This window comes from Manacus vitellinus, unplaced genomic scaffold (assembly GCF_001715985.3).
Source record: "Manacus vitellinus isolate BGI_N305 unplaced genomic scaffold, ASM171598v3 scaffold_3_pilon, whole genome shotgun sequence".
NCBI lineage: Eukaryota > Metazoa > Chordata > Aves > Passeriformes > Pipridae > Manacus > Manacus vitellinus.
The window spans coordinates 42,580,339-42,595,895 of NW_021940535.1; the positions used below are offsets into that span (position 1 = coordinate 42,580,339).

The following is a 15,557-nucleotide window of genomic DNA, read 5'->3' on the forward strand; positions in this document are numbered from 1 at the left end:
CCAGCCTGGAGGGGTCCAGGAGCATGGAAAGCTGCAGGATGCATGCAGCCTGTGAACACAGTGCTATGTCATGGAGTGCAAGAAGCCACAGAACTAAGAGTTTAGCATGTTACAAAGCAGGGCTCTAGCAAGAGACAGTCCAGCTCAGCTCTAACAGGCAGGGTTCTGGACCTGGAAAGGTACTGGTGACAAACACAGGAAGCATTACTGCAACAACAGCTCCAGTCCCAGTTCCCCTCTGCTCGGTTCACAGGCCACTTCAGACCTTAGCCCAGGCAGATGGGGGAAGGGAGGGGGCAGCAATGGTCAGACCAAGGGGATTTGAAGGACAACACATTATTAAGAAAAAGCTGTAAAAGTAGAGGAGACATGCTCCCCAGAAGAGCTGGAAGGGAGGAAACAAGCTTTTGAAGCAGAGGTCAGATTGCACGAAGGTGATAAAGGAAAACAAGTGCAGCATGGAATAGGCTGTGCCTGGTCTGGCAGCAGCTTCAGGTTTTTATTTACACCAATGGTGCTCTGCTCCCAGCAATTTGTAATGCAAATGACTAGTTTCAACAAAATTTGAGAAGTTTCAAGGATGACTTTCATGAAAGTTGTAGTAGTAAGAGCAACTGCCAAAACTAAAATGAAATAGGGGACTCCATCAAGGTAGAGTATCAAATGTACATCTTCCTTCTTGGCAGTAGTCAGCAAGCAATAGGGATGCTTAGAGCTACATAGCAAATGCTGCACAGTTTGAAGGGATATCACAGGATATCTGGGAGGATACGAGGGAATGATGATGTTTGGTGAGGAATATGGATAAAAACAAAGTGCTAGAAACACGAGTTCCACTAATTTAGGTGATGACAAGTTTCTTTTATCAAAAAAACGGAAAAAGTTACAAAACACAAGCTAAAGGAAGTTGTGTTGCTTAATATTAATTCCATATTGTTCCTGTCTTAAGGCTAAAGCTAACAGTGGAAGTCCAACATGTGTTGTACAGTGTACTACTACTAGTTCAAAGAACATCTTTAAAATTTAAGGTACAATAATAAATACTGGATTTATTAAAAGAAGATTCCATCATTCAAAAGAACTGCTCTGCTCTGTCAAACCAAAGGTCTTTTGAGGCAAATTAACTAGAGAATTTACTGTCAATTAGAAGAGCCCATTCTGAATACTTTTTAAAAAGTTAACTTCCAATAGCTTTAATTTCAAACAAATGGTATAAATAATGTATCGGCTTAGACAGGAATAGGTTCAGTTAGTTAGAAAGTGTTAGTTATCTTTAGCAGAGAAGCCTCTCCTGGTTAGTCTGTACTAATCACACTGTCATTTGAGATAGCACCTGAATAACTTCCAAATTATTTCTGCTTAAGAATTTCATAGATGAATTTTCTCACAATTCAAGATCTTGTCGGCTTCCTTTTGTGTTGGAACAAAAATGCTTAAGTTGATATTCAGCTTGCCTTGTAGGAGGAGTGCTTGGGCTAGAGGGAGGGGGGAGAAAGTGTGTTATATTCAGAACTCTATATTAACTAGTGCAGTCAGACAAGACAGGCTTACATGATTTAAGAATTTCTGCCATTCAAGGGGGCTAACCCTGCTCCCTTCTGCTCAGTCACAGGCCTCTCTCTCTCTCTCTTGCTTTGCTTTGGCACTCATCTAATTCTTTGCTGAATTGACTCATTGTGCCAGTCTGGAGAAATAACAGCCAAGATGGTTTTCTGTCATATTAGCAGTTGAGCTGGTTCACTAAGGGACTAGAGGAGCACCTAATTCAGCACATGAAAGGTAGTAGAGCACAGCCTGCTCTTTTTTGGCATCAGTAAACTCTTAGATCAGTTTAGTCATTTTGTTTAGCTGAACCACAAGTCACTACTTGTATTTCTTTATTTTCATGTACCAAAAGAAGACTGTTGTTATTTTTAATGTGTACTGTATTGCACGAGCTTATAGATTCTAAAAGGTCAATGTGCTCAAGATTTTAGTCAGAAGTCTTTAAAATTCCAGGTAAATACACTGATTTCAGGTAAATACACCTGAAAGAAAAAGCTGTGGCTCTGCTCCCCTACCTTTTCCAGTACAGTAATAAACATAGTTTTATATGCAGCCAGTTGACTACAGTGTTGATTATCAACTCCACATATTGTCATAGGCTACACAAAATCTTCTTGCTAGAAGTAGTTCAACTGTCCCATCTACATACATTTTAGTTTCTTAGAGGTGCTGTAATAAACAGAACCATGCACACACAAGTACTATTAAGAAGGTATATTACAGAGGAGGTTTTAAGCACATACATGTATTAGTAATTTTATTACAATTTTTAGGTAATATTATGCCCATGCATACTCTTGCATCTCTGACAGATGTAACTTATGGATATATATCCATTTCTCCAAAGACTTTGTTTAATCCCTGAACTCCTGAATTCAATGCTAGAAAACATTTAAGTCATTTGCAGCAGTGTCTTTAAAACTGCCTCTTAAAAACTGTATTGACCACCGAAATCACAGCAAAGAACAGCAACCAGCCTAGAGTTACATGCAAAGGCCGTCCTCGGAATCCCCACTGTGAACTCTAAATTTCATGATAGCAGGAAAAAAAGCTATAAGTAGTTCTCTCTCATATAATTCATTAAATGATATGCAGATCACAGTGGTTAAAAGAAACTTAGTATGAATAGTTATATGCGTATTTTGAGAAGCAGAATTGCATTAACTTTGAGATCACATAAAAGAATCCTTAATAAAGAAGGGGGGAAAATCCAGATCCAACCATCAGAGACAATGACTCAAGTTTTATTTAAAATTTTCCAAATAGTTTAATTACAAATAATGTCAACTTGTTACAGTTTCAGGCCTCCTCCAAAGCCAGTGACAGCTTGACCTAAACACCCTTGTGAGGTCTGCAGTCAACCTCAAGGTAAATACACACCATTACTCTTAAGAGGCATCAGATCTCTGTTGAAAAAAGTTTTTATACACATTTTCACTCCCACCCACCAGTGAAATACACACATTGACTGAAACAAGTCTTCAATGTCTCTGTGCCTGATGTAACAAAGGAGAATTTTCTTCACAGTGAATTAGGGAATCCTCCTTTAATAAAAATAAATTGTTACAGTATAAATATATGGATAAAGTAGTATCAGCCCTGGTTACAAAGGCACTACAGTTCAACAACTGAAAGCAAGTAAACACCTCCTGGCCTCAGAAATGCCATCCAAGACAGACATCATTTGGGAATGAAAAATAAAAATAAAAATCTTAAAATTAGGTTTTTAATGCCTTATAAATAGTTTTTATCTGATCAAATGCATGTCAAAGGAACCTCAAGCAGTCAAATTACCTCTCTCAGTTTACCTACACTAGTCTGGTCACCTGAGTAATCACTTAAAAAACCCAGTCATCAGCAACTCCAGAGCTACCCTAAATAGCAGTAGAATTGTAGAAACTGATGGAACTTACAACTACACACAAGATCTGTGGTAAATGTCAGTATTTCTGTTTATGCATAAATAAAAGGGTCCTTTGGGAGTTAAGTAGAAGTTTTAAATCAAAACTTTAAAAGTCCCAAGCCCTGTAGCTACCAGGGTCTTTGTTTAGAAGTAAAAAAAAAAAAAAGTATTCAGAAATGAAATAATGATTTCCCCTCAAAGTGCAAAAAAATAATTATTTCCATTTCCTTCAAGTAAAGTAGCAGGACTGTTAAGTGAAGCACTCATCTGAACAACAGAAACCCACAAGCTTGGTCTTCCTGGTAGATAAGCAAGAATTGTTCTGGGTCCCATGCAAAGAAACAGCTTCTCTGGCTTTGGCAAATCTTTGCCCAAGGCCTGGTCCTTAACTTTACTGACAGCACAGAAGCCATAAGCAGTCAGCATCAGGCGGTGAAAAAGGCAAGAGGCATCCTATGGGACCTGGAGAATTATTCTAATTCCTCCCCAATCCCATTGATAAGAAGGAAGAAGGGTTGCTGAAACAGAGAAGATCACTACCCTGAGGCTACAGGGAGTGGACTGTTTTGTTTTCAGAGCCTTTTTCTACACATGCAAGCCACAAATATGTAGCTACAATGAGAAAAGATGATAGACCATCATCATTAGGTAAGAAGTTACCTTAACAAAACCAAACATAAAAGAATCCACTCAAAATCCACAGACTTTTCAAAGTAAAAACAGTGCAATACCCCTCCCCCACACTATGTTAAAACAAAAAACAACCAAACACTCACTTTTTTATTTCTCGGAGGAGCATCCGAATAAGGATGGCCTGCAGTGGCTCAATCATTAATTTTCTCCACATATCAAGAGCTAGCTGTCAGGACACAACACAAGTTTACATCAGTAAAAAGTACAAAACCAAACAAAAAGAAACCCAATGAAACCCAAAACAATATCAAAGATGACATCATTTCTCATTCAGGATTTTAAAAATTAAATTTTTAGATAACCTTCCTCCTTTTTTAATTCTTTTGTCATTCTCCCCTCCCCACCCCCCTCTACCCTGCCTGTTCTCAATATATTAATACATTATTTTCACATTTTTCTTCCACAACATCTGACTGCATTTGGATGAAGATCACACAGATCTGTACACTAGTAGTGTCAGACATAGAATTTCTAGTCAGGCAGTATCTAAATGCATCCTTCCCAGCCTACATTCTTCCTACACAGCTGATAGAACTGATTCATTCCTTGGTTCCACTCCATCAAGTATTCTCAAATGCATATAAGGACCCTAAGCAAGCTGGTTACAAGGGTAGATTTTGAGTGTACTTATGAACAAAACATCTGCACAGTAGTAGGTAAATAACACACCTTTCCACCTGGAGAGTTTGAATGTGCAAAAAATGCAGTATTTTTAACAATGATGGTAAAATAAGCCTCAGCTGACAAAAGGGAATGTCTCCCAGCCAATTTGTCAGGAGTCAAAGATACAGAATCCTTTCATCCAACACACAGAGAGTATCTCCAAACTAAGATGCACACAGCTTAAGCAAAGTCACTGGCAAGCTGTTTGACTTCAAATGGAACACAAATCACCTTCATATTACCGTTAGCCACCCTATTGCTAATGTATCATTAGAGGAATCAATCAAATGGACTCAATTATCCCAAATTCTTGTGGTGAAGTAATTGCTCCCAAAATATACCATTTTTAAAAAACACACCTGCAATCGTTCAAACGAGCTTTTACACTTAAGTCAAAATCAGATGTAAAGCCCAAAGGGGATAATGTGATCCCTCATATACACGTAATAACCACACATATAAGACCTCCAAAAACACCTACTAGTGAGTAGTAGACTGGGAAAAAATTACACTGCAAAATTTAGTGAGGACAGAGAGAATATTGCTGCTAAGGCTTTGACACAGCAGGTTTAAAAATTAAAATATTAATCAAGTATGTTTTAACTGAAAGCAGGTACATAGCTATTGAGTAGGTATCCAACCTGATCCACTCTGTGAAATAAATCTTCCTTTTAAATAGCAGACAAACTAATTTGCTCTGACCAGCTATTCAGAACTTGTGCTGAAATACAGGGTACAGAAGGCAAACCTGACCCAACTGCGTCATAAGCAGGTTAAAGAAGAGATAAAAGTTGGCTTGTAAATCAGAAGACAAATAATGTTTTGAAATCAAAGTTGTCCTAGGAGTGATTTTCACTGTCGCACCTGTTACAGAGTAGTAGCAGAACAGTTAAGTTTCCCTAAGACAACAGCAATTCATCCAGCAGAGAAGACTGAAAGAAGCCAGCTCTGAAGGGAGAGAAAAGGGTGGGAGGAAAGAAAAAAAAAAGAACTGACACCTTTTGTGCCTATGAGGTGAAGAGAAACAACCTCAGGTAGATCTATTCTGCAACGTGGTTTCTGAAATGTGGTCTCTAGCGTGGTCCTTCTCATATACAAGCTACCAATCTGAAGCAGATTCAAGTTGTCTGCTGGAATTTTCTTGTCCAATAAACTACAGACAGATCAATCTGGTCAATCCAGCAAGCCGATATATTAGTTCAAGACAGTTTTTCCTCCTTGAAGAGAGGAACTGACCTTACTTCAACTAGACTGGTGATACAGAATGTGGCAATATTCTCCATTTTCCAGAATCTGTTTCTGAGGGAAGAAAAAAAATTAGAAGGCACATCTTAATTACCTTCTATTCAGGGCGCCCATGGAGTTATCGAAAACTCAGGAATCTGAAATTGGTGATAGGGGCTCGATTCAGAAAAGCAGTACCCTTCACCATGTATCCATAACATAAGAGAGGAAAGAAGCAATCTCTTGCAAGCACTGGCAGACTATTTTCACCAACTGATCTCATCCTCTGTGTTTCCTAGGACAACAATTTCTGAATGTCTGGAACACTTATCGGGATGCTGAGCTGTTTGAAGCCATGCCCACACACTTCACACACCCACCTCCGGTCTTGGGAACGTACCTATTGTTACACCCCAGAAGAACTAAGCAAGCATGTACTTGTCTAAGGTTACTGAAAAGCTCTCAAAGCTGCATTAGCACACACGAGTGATGTTGAGACAGAAACTTCAATACAGACAGTACAGTTTACAAATGCTAGGCATTACTTCTGTAACTTGATGCTGAGACTGAAGAGAACTATATATAAAATAAACATATTTGCTCTTGGGTAGATAAAGGCCAGATAATCTGAGTCATCTAAAAAAGGAGAAATGAAATTGCTTCCATTCTAAAGTGACAAACAACTGAAATACTTGGACTTTTGCTAAAGTCCCTTGTGCAATCCAGGGAATAAAAGATAGAATCCTACAGGAACTATTATTAAAGAGAAAATGCTTTCCAAAGACTTGAAATACTTGGTGAGTGTCTTATAGGTCAAGAAATGTGAACTGGAGCAACAAATTCACCAAAAACAGTGCTGCAATTTAATACAAGAGTGTAGGACTCAAGTCTCCATTACTTTTCAGGACAAACCTAATCCTACATCAGTCATGAATAGAGATTAACTTTACTGCCTCAAACTCAAATTTTATCTCCCCAGATTACAAAGACAGTATTTATTACAGAGAAATGGAAGGAGTCTTGTGGAGTGAGGTAATGAAAAACTCATTAGTAGAATTTCAGACATTGTCATCTGAACACCTTCATCAAAAAACAAAAGGCTGCCAGCTACAGCTTAAGAATCTTGATCCTCTCCATATCCTGCCCAAAAGATGAGCTAGGAATGTATCCTCCTTGGAACAATGGCTGGGAAGCTTGAAGAAAAGTGTGCCACTGCCCTTCTGTCCCACTCAGGATTCCACAAACATGAAAAAAATTGAATACTCAAAAAACCCAAGTTTATCAAGTCTGATGTTTGTTCTTCTTTGGTAAACATTAACTAGGGCAGAAAGCTATGGACAAAAGTTGCCACTACCATCCTTTGGGCAATACCTCAGAATGGAGCAGCACTCAAATGGGGAGAATTCATTAATACATCAGCATCACTCAAGAACAATCCCAGACCTATTCCCAGCCCCCAAAGCAGCTGAACTAACAGTCACACACATAGGACTATGATTTACCTCTGACAATCATGGGAACACGCTGTGCTAAACCTCAGTCTGAGGAACTAAGGAATAACATTTATGCCATTTTGAGATACCATAAACAGTGCAGCAATATGCACTTCCAAGCTCTGATAAGCCTTTATAGACGTCACTAATAGCAAGCCTTGGAGACAGCGTAGACAGAAGAGAGAAGAATTTCCTTCCCTAAAATGCCTTGATTTAAAGCACATAATGCTTCTGGAATTTGCATCAGCCCATCCCCAACCTGCCACAGGATTAGCAATTTCAACTGGCAGTGAGTGCCCTCTTCATCAGCTAGGTCAGAAGTACAGAAGGTGCTTCCTCATGCATCACAATCTCTCCTTACTCTTAACTAAAGGCAACACAGATCTCCTGCTTCAAACAATGAAATCAAAGAGCCAGAACTGTAATCACTGACAGGTCAAGTTCTGACATTAAGGAAAAAAGCAGCATTTTCTCTAGCCTTCCAAAGCAAAAGAGAAGAGGTATTCACTTCCTACTGTAGTGAAAAAGGCAAATGTAGAGAGGAAAGGAAAAATATAAGATACCAAAACATATAATAACAGAATAAATTCTCCAGCTAGCAGTGTGTGTACATATGGACCCAAAGCAAACATACACACACAAGCATTCAAAAAACAAGTTGGTACTCAGCTGTATTCAGAGCTGTGATTTTATCCTGACGCAGACTGAAAAAGTATTTTCAAAATCTTTTTAAAGACATACTGAAGCACTGTAGCTTAAAGAATTCTTCTTCCTTAACTGTAAAATTGTCTTTTTGCTTTATTGTCTTATACTTCATGGTAGGAGTAGCCATCAAGTGACAAACAACACAAACCCCACTTCTGCATAGTTGCAGTGCATGGAGTGAAGTCTCAGAATGTAGTCCTACTGCTGACAGGATTTTTTATTTTATAAGCATTTAAAAATTACTCTCAGCCTCTCCATTAGTAACTGTGACAACACCCTTGTGCCTGCCACAAATTACTTCTTTTTTTAAAGATAAACCCTCCCTACATGACACTTTTGTGCACAGAATACCTACTTTTTCTTTTAAAATTTGAGTTGAACTGAAGTTCAAAACAGCTTGCATTAGAAAATAAGATGTGCAGAAGACTAATCTCAAAAAAAAAGCTTTTGTACCTTGTGTCATCAAGAAATAGAAGCCTAAAAGTAATATTTCAAGGGTTTCCAAAAACAAAATTACTGCTTCCTCAAAACATTTTCTTGATAGTAGTGTCACCTAATAATCCAAAGTGTGTTTGCAAGTTATCATATTTTAAAACTGAAATTCTCCAATAGTTTTCATATTTGCTTTTTTCGCCTGCCAGTATTTATCTACATCAAAACTATATTCTCATTTTACAAAGGGTTCAGTGCTTACATACTCTACAATATTCCTATTCTGTGACACAGAAAAGTCAAACTGTAAAAGGACAGAGCTGAACTTGCAGCACTTCTAAATACAGTTTATATCCAGCCCACTTTCAGAGATACCTACCTCTCCAATTTCCATCAAAGGTTCATTCATATCCACCCCTCCATAGCCATACTGAAGATCAGCTTCAGTCAATTTGTTCTTCTTAATAAACTGTGTGTTGAGGTACCTATAGAAATGAAGATATTCTAATCAAAACAGGCAAAAGTTCTTTTTTTTTTAATAGATTTGGAACTGTGGAATGTCTTTACAAAATATAATCTCCTTTAACCAATGCCAGTGCCATTTGTAGGAAAATCTGAAAAGATAAATTACCTCAATTTAAAAGACCTTACATCATATTAAAACAGTACAGTGTTGGTAATTGAGAAACCAAACAAGAGCCTGCTATATCACTGTCAGCATTTTCTTGGTGAGCAATACACTTGTGTAGGAATCCAACCTATCTACATGCACTGCCATATTAACTCATACATATATATGCAAAATAACTGCTAAATTCTGAGCAGTTGACTAGTATTAGATTGATAGTGGTTTATCTATTATTAATGATAGAAAAACACTCCTGAGTATGAGATATTTTTAAGTTAAAAGTATTTTCTCTACTTCTATTATTTATTATTTTGCATTTCTCTCAGATTGAAACACGGAAGTAGTGTCAATTTTAAGAGGGCAAACATTTGTCAGTTATGACCCCTGACCCAGGTCACGATAACTAGCAAACAGCTAAATTGCAAATTTTATAGAAAAGAATTTGCAGAAATTATTTTAATTAACAGTGATAAAGAAGAAATGTTATAAATGTTTATTTTTTTGTATTCAGTATTTACTATTGTATGCACAGTTTTTATAAATAACAGAAAATGGTTTCTGTGCAAGACCTGGGAAAACATCCCTCTTGATTCCCAGTATTTCCATAAAGTAAATACTATAACATATTTAAACTGCACAAGTCTCCTTTCCCTGATAACTGGGAAAAATTCTAATATTGTTCATAACTACACTTATAATATTTCTTATGTTAGTGCTTAAATGAGACAACTGAGAATGTTTTTTTAACTTCTGATCTAACCAGCAGTTTTGAGATGCCCGGTTTCAGACACTGAAAACAGCCAGCACTTGAAGAGATTCAGTGTTCAGAGGTTGCACCAGACTTGTGATGCCTGAACACTCTGGGCAGGAAGGCAAAAGCCAAGCAAAGGAGAAAAGGAGAAACACGCTGTGAAAACCTGTGAACTTGAAAGAATTTAGGACACCACAGAGTCCAAAGAAGGAAAACTTGTGACAGTGCAGTGATGACAAACTGGAATACAGTGGCCTAACCTACTTTTAGACTCTTACAGAGAACTGTAAACCCCTCTGCTATCATTGATAACCATCACAAACTGTAAATGCAGGTCTGTGCAGAAGGCTACAGGCTCACTATCATACATAACCTGTAAGGACATCCACAAGAGTTGGAACACCAGCCTTAAGCAGGCATGCTCCTTGATGGTACTTTTCCCAGTCTCCACCACGTGAACAAAGCCAACAGCTGCCAGTCTACTTTTCCTTGTTAAACTTGCTAAAAAGGAAAGCCCTGTGCTCTCCTCACTCACACCTTCTCTCTCCATCAGTACATACAGAAAGAGAACCAAGACTAGCATAAAGAACTAAAAATTGCTATACATTGATATGCTGGTATTATTACAACTGCTTTAAAAAAAAGACAAAACGGAACAAAACAAAAGCAGCACTATGTGTGTTTAGATTTTAGGATTTTATTATGAGCAGATTTTAAAAAATCTGGTTTTTTTTTTTCTTTAAATCACTTAATTTCAATTTGCTGGATAAGAAAACCCTCCAATTAATTGAAATAAAAGTACACAAACCAGATTTTTTACAAGTATCTATGAAAACAGTTACAGCACCAAGACACTGATAAGCTCTAATGTCCAGCATTGTTTTTATCTATTATTTTTTATCATCAGAACTAACCAAAACAACTGAAGAAGGTTCTTTAATATCAACTGTTTCTTATTCCATCAGTTTTATCACCTATATTTAGAGTCAAGCATACATGGGATTTTAGTTTTCAAACTGAATCCAAATTTGTTTTCCTAGCAAAATGCACCCAGGAGGGTGGGTGAAAAAAAACCCAAATCAAAATCAACACCAAAGAAAGAAAACATTTGTCTCATTTGCCAGTCTCGTGATTAGTCTTGCATTTTATGAATTTTGCTCAAAAGTGTCTTACATTTTAGTAGTGCTTCAAATAGTGCCTAGCAGGTTAGAAGCACAGATGCAAGCGTACTCAAGTCTTAAAGGAATCTATTTTTAAATAACATTAAGATTACTAGCTGTAAAAAATCAATCCGTTTTCATTGCTGGAAGAATTACACAAATTAGAACCTGGGATACAACAGAGTCAACTAATTTATAGTATTTTTTTGAGAGCAGGCATGCAAGTAAGAAAAGAACTCGAACCACTTTATAAAAAGCAGAATATCTTCTTAAGGTCTTCAGAAATACTTTCATCCAAAACATTCTGTCAAAAAACAAAACATATTCCCTCCTTGCAGAAGAACCCCTAGGACTATGACCTAATTCACTGCAGGGTTGATTAGCACCAATACATTTGGCACTGCAACATCAGGTAGAACATATTAGTAATGAAAAAAGAGTAGGAACCATCTTAGATAACTTACCTGCTGAGGCATTATTCCCTTTTGCTCGTGTTCTGCTACTATAACTATATTCTCTCCAAAACTGACCTGGGGCATATTCATCTATTGCTCTCTTTAAGCAACATTCTTCAACTTAACCTGCAGATCGTTGTAATAATTTCAAAAGTTTAACAGTTCTTTTGCAAATCTTACCTGTATAAACAGTCCATATAGTCTGCCCCTTTGCTATACTCTTCCCAGTATCTGTGATACATAACCAGTACTTGTTCTTCAGCTTCCAGAACTCTCTGTGAAGGCACACCCCCCCCACTAAAATTAGTATGAAAATATCATGCATACTCAGAAAGTTATAATGGGATTATCATTTTGGAATAGCAATCACATATTCAGAATTGTTGCATTGTTGCAATGACCAGAAAACTAACATATCTTCACACTGCCAAGTTTTGGTAAACCAGCTACACCACCTGGAGTTGCTTTATTTTGCATTTAAAAACAACATCCTCTCTACTGTATTATTTTCTACTTATCTTTTCAAAAGTACTTGCTTGAATACGCATGGTTTGTATTTTTACATCATTCTAGTGAGATAACTTGCATAAATATTCCCTCATTGACACATCAGTTTTAAATACACTTAGCCACATGCACACTGGAGGAATTGCCTAACTATAACCATTTAAAACCAGTGTGCCTTACTGGATAGACAAGCCCTTATACTTACCAAGAACCATGCAACAAAGCAAGTTTACCAAAGCACAGATACATATAAACATAAAACACTTTTGAAGTTCTGCTAATCTAGGCCCATATCTTTTGAAATTTAAGGTAATCATCAACTAAAAAGTTGCTGATGTACTCATCTTCTCAAAATATTTATACTTCAAAGAAATAAGTTCAACAATTTCAACTAATTATTATGAATTGTAAGGGAGAATATGATCCTAAGAACTCAAGTATAATTCTCCCTAGAGTTTGTAATTATAAAATCTGGCTCAAGCAGCAATGAAGTCTATGTAAAAATTGGAAAAAAAAGTAATAAAAATGTAAAAGAGGAAAGCTGGTAGACAAAACAGAATTGAGAATGCCTTCTGCTGCAGAATGCATTTTGCAAAGCTCTTCCAACATTATTTCAAAGACAAGTGGTGGATGGCAAATTTAAAAACACGGATGTGTGCTTTCCGCTACTTCCTGCTGCTTCTACTGTGCTGGCACCTGCCTGATTATCCAAAGTGAGCTCATTCAGCTCACTAAATAATGAGGAAGAACTTTTTTGGCAGAGCTCTCTGCTAGTTTAGTGAACTGATTTAGTCTAGCAAAGTGTCAGAATTATCCTCTCTGCAACCAGTGGAATTACCCACTAAGACACGCAGCCCATCTTGTCAAATACTCAGGTACATAAGCTCAAAAAATAGCACCAAGCCATTTAGCAGCACTATCCAGAATTTGCAGAGCTCTATCCCCTCTAAAGACACTTAAGGCAGGCAGGCATCTTATTTAAATCTACTTCTCTTTTTATTGATATACAAAGAGACACTGTTCATCCATCCTATCTACTCAACATGACAAACCATGATTCTGATGGAATCCACTGTCTTAGCCGATGAAACAGAAGTTAACCCAAAACTATACAGGTATACAAATATTGTTATTTGTCATAATAAATAATTTGCCATTACTTTCTCCCCTCCCAAGCATTTTTGTTATTTCCCACATATTTCAGAAGTTGGTTGGGTTTGTTTTAGCAGAGTATATACAATCAGTTTCCAAGACAGTGCAGTAGATACTTTTCTGTTGAAACAGAAGGCTAACAACAAACTACGGTACGTTTGGAAAATTAAGACATTTCTGTAAATTGCTTGATAACAAGCATTCAACAAAAAAGAAAGAACTTTTCAAACCAATGAATGTATTATATAAACTGTAACGTTAGCTTAGAAAGAAAATTCTTTCTTTAGTGTTGCATAAACAGATATCTATAATATTATGTTGTGTGATATGTGTTACATATACCACATATATAAATACTGTGTCTCTGGAACTGTCATCTGCAATTTAGTCTCATAAAAACATACAAACGAACCCCCTTCCCAAAGTCAAAAAAGAACAAACAAAACCTACGTGCCCACCAGTAACTGTACATGTTACCTTGTGCAAATGGCGTACGTGATTTTCCAAAAAAATTTTAGTCTCAGTATAAAGTCTCTCTCCAAGAGGTTCAGGATAGGCCACACACAAAGCATAAATGTCTCTGGGCTCAAAGTCAAGGTTGGTATTAAAGTGTGAAAACATATCAACAAAATTTATGATTTACAGAACCCTTTTTTCTCACACACATGCAGTTTAGGTGGGTTTTGTTTTATAGTCAAGTAAAATAGATAAAATGGACCATTTTCTGAATTGGTGTAAGCACTACTTTGGAAGAATTTAAGCTAACAGCATTAATACTAAATTTTATATAGTGGATGATGAGGGAATGTTAGAGCTAAGATCCTGAAGCTTCTAGTAGCCCCACACTGATGTGGCTTCTACCACTTATTTGCCATCTACGAATAACATACAATTATCTCAAAGTGAAAAAGCAGCTTTCACACACAACTCTTCCTCTGTATTTGCAGCCAACACGAACTGAGACTCTTTTCATATAAGGGAAAGAAGCTTTAATTAGATTAAGAATGTGATTAGGCAAGATACAGAGCAGAGCAAACATCAGGTGAAGCTGACTTCGAGTCTTCCTTCCTGGAGTCCAAAACAATTTACTGTCCCTGCATTTTGCCCCCAACTCCACAGGTAAAACAATTTCAGAGGACACTGAAAATTCAGTAATCACAATGGTGGCGTGGATAAAAAAAAACTGTTTCATTTTTAACCATTATTATAAATTAAGTAATCCTGTTTAGATGACAGCCACACAAAACAGTTTTACTTGCTAACTTAAAGCAGCAAACACTTATAACTCTTAGGCTCATTTTCTCCTTAAAGTATCCTGCAGAGCTACGCCTTTGGTTTGCAACATTTATATCAAGTTTTAAGAGTTGCTTGATGCTTTGTCAGGAAGAGAATTTATGATTAAGAATTTTGCTTCCAGAAAAGTCAAGCAAGGATTAGGTCAAGCTTCACATGGGAAAATAAACTAATTCTGAAAAAATTAGTTTAAAACATCATGCTTTTCTACTAAACCAAGGCATTAAAAGACCAGCCATACTAGAAATACACTTTATAAAACCAGTCATGTTAGAAATAATGATTTAGTAGATTACTTTAATTAAAGGAAGACATAAGATCTGCTTTCCTCTTGTTTACCACAAAAAAAGCACATGCCCATGTAAAAGGAGGTAAAGGACACAGACAGTTGACAGCTTAGTCTACAGAGCAGTGTCAAGTTCTCATCTCACAGCTTTCTCCAAATGCATGTTTAATTTTTAATATACTCAAACCAAATATATACTACCAAAAAAAAAGAATCATAGAATCAGCCAGGTTGGAATGGACCTCTGAGATCATCAAGCCCAACCCTTGATCTACTACCGCTGCGGCTGCTAGACCATGGCACTGAGTGCCACATCCAGTCTTGTCTTAAAAACCTCCAGGGACAGAGAATCCACCACTTCCCTGGGCAGCCCATTCCAATGTCTGATTACCCTCTCTGTAAAGAAATTCTTTCTAATATGTAACCTAAACCTCCCCTGGCACAGCTTAAGACCATGCCCTCTTGTCTTGCTGATAGTTGCCTGGGAGAAGAGACCAACTCCCACCTGGCTACAGCCTCCTTTCAGGGAGTTGTAGAGAGTGATGAGGTCTCCCCTGAGCCTCCTCTTCTCCAGGCTAAACAACACCAGCTTTCTCAGCCTCTCCTCACAGGACTTGTGCTCCTGTCCCTTCACCAGCCTTGTTGCCCTCCTCTGGACCTGCTCCAG

General features: G+C 37.3%; 1 protein-coding gene across 2 annotated transcripts in view; it reads right to left on the minus strand.

Annotated features, from left to right (window-relative positions):
• The window catches only part of CUL2 (cullin 2), a 45,543-nt gene that overhangs the window by 20,121 nt on the left and 9,865 nt on the right, over nucleotides 1-15,557 (minus strand). The window contains exons 3-7 of one of the 2 annotated variants that reach the window (XM_029961827.1): nucleotides 13,789-13,891; nucleotides 11,833-11,927; nucleotides 9,038-9,143; nucleotides 4,225-4,307; nucleotides 1,389-1,475 (exon numbers count right to left, since the gene is read on the minus strand). In XM_029961827.1, coding sequence (XP_029817687.1) covers nucleotides 1,389-1,475; nucleotides 4,225-4,307; nucleotides 9,038-9,143; nucleotides 11,833-11,927; nucleotides 13,789-13,891 — 474 coding nt within the window. The remainder of the gene's footprint in view (nucleotides 1-1,388; nucleotides 1,476-4,224; nucleotides 4,308-9,037; nucleotides 9,144-11,832; nucleotides 11,928-13,788; nucleotides 13,892-15,557) is intronic. The other variant, XM_018075726.3, reaches the window with a different exon arrangement.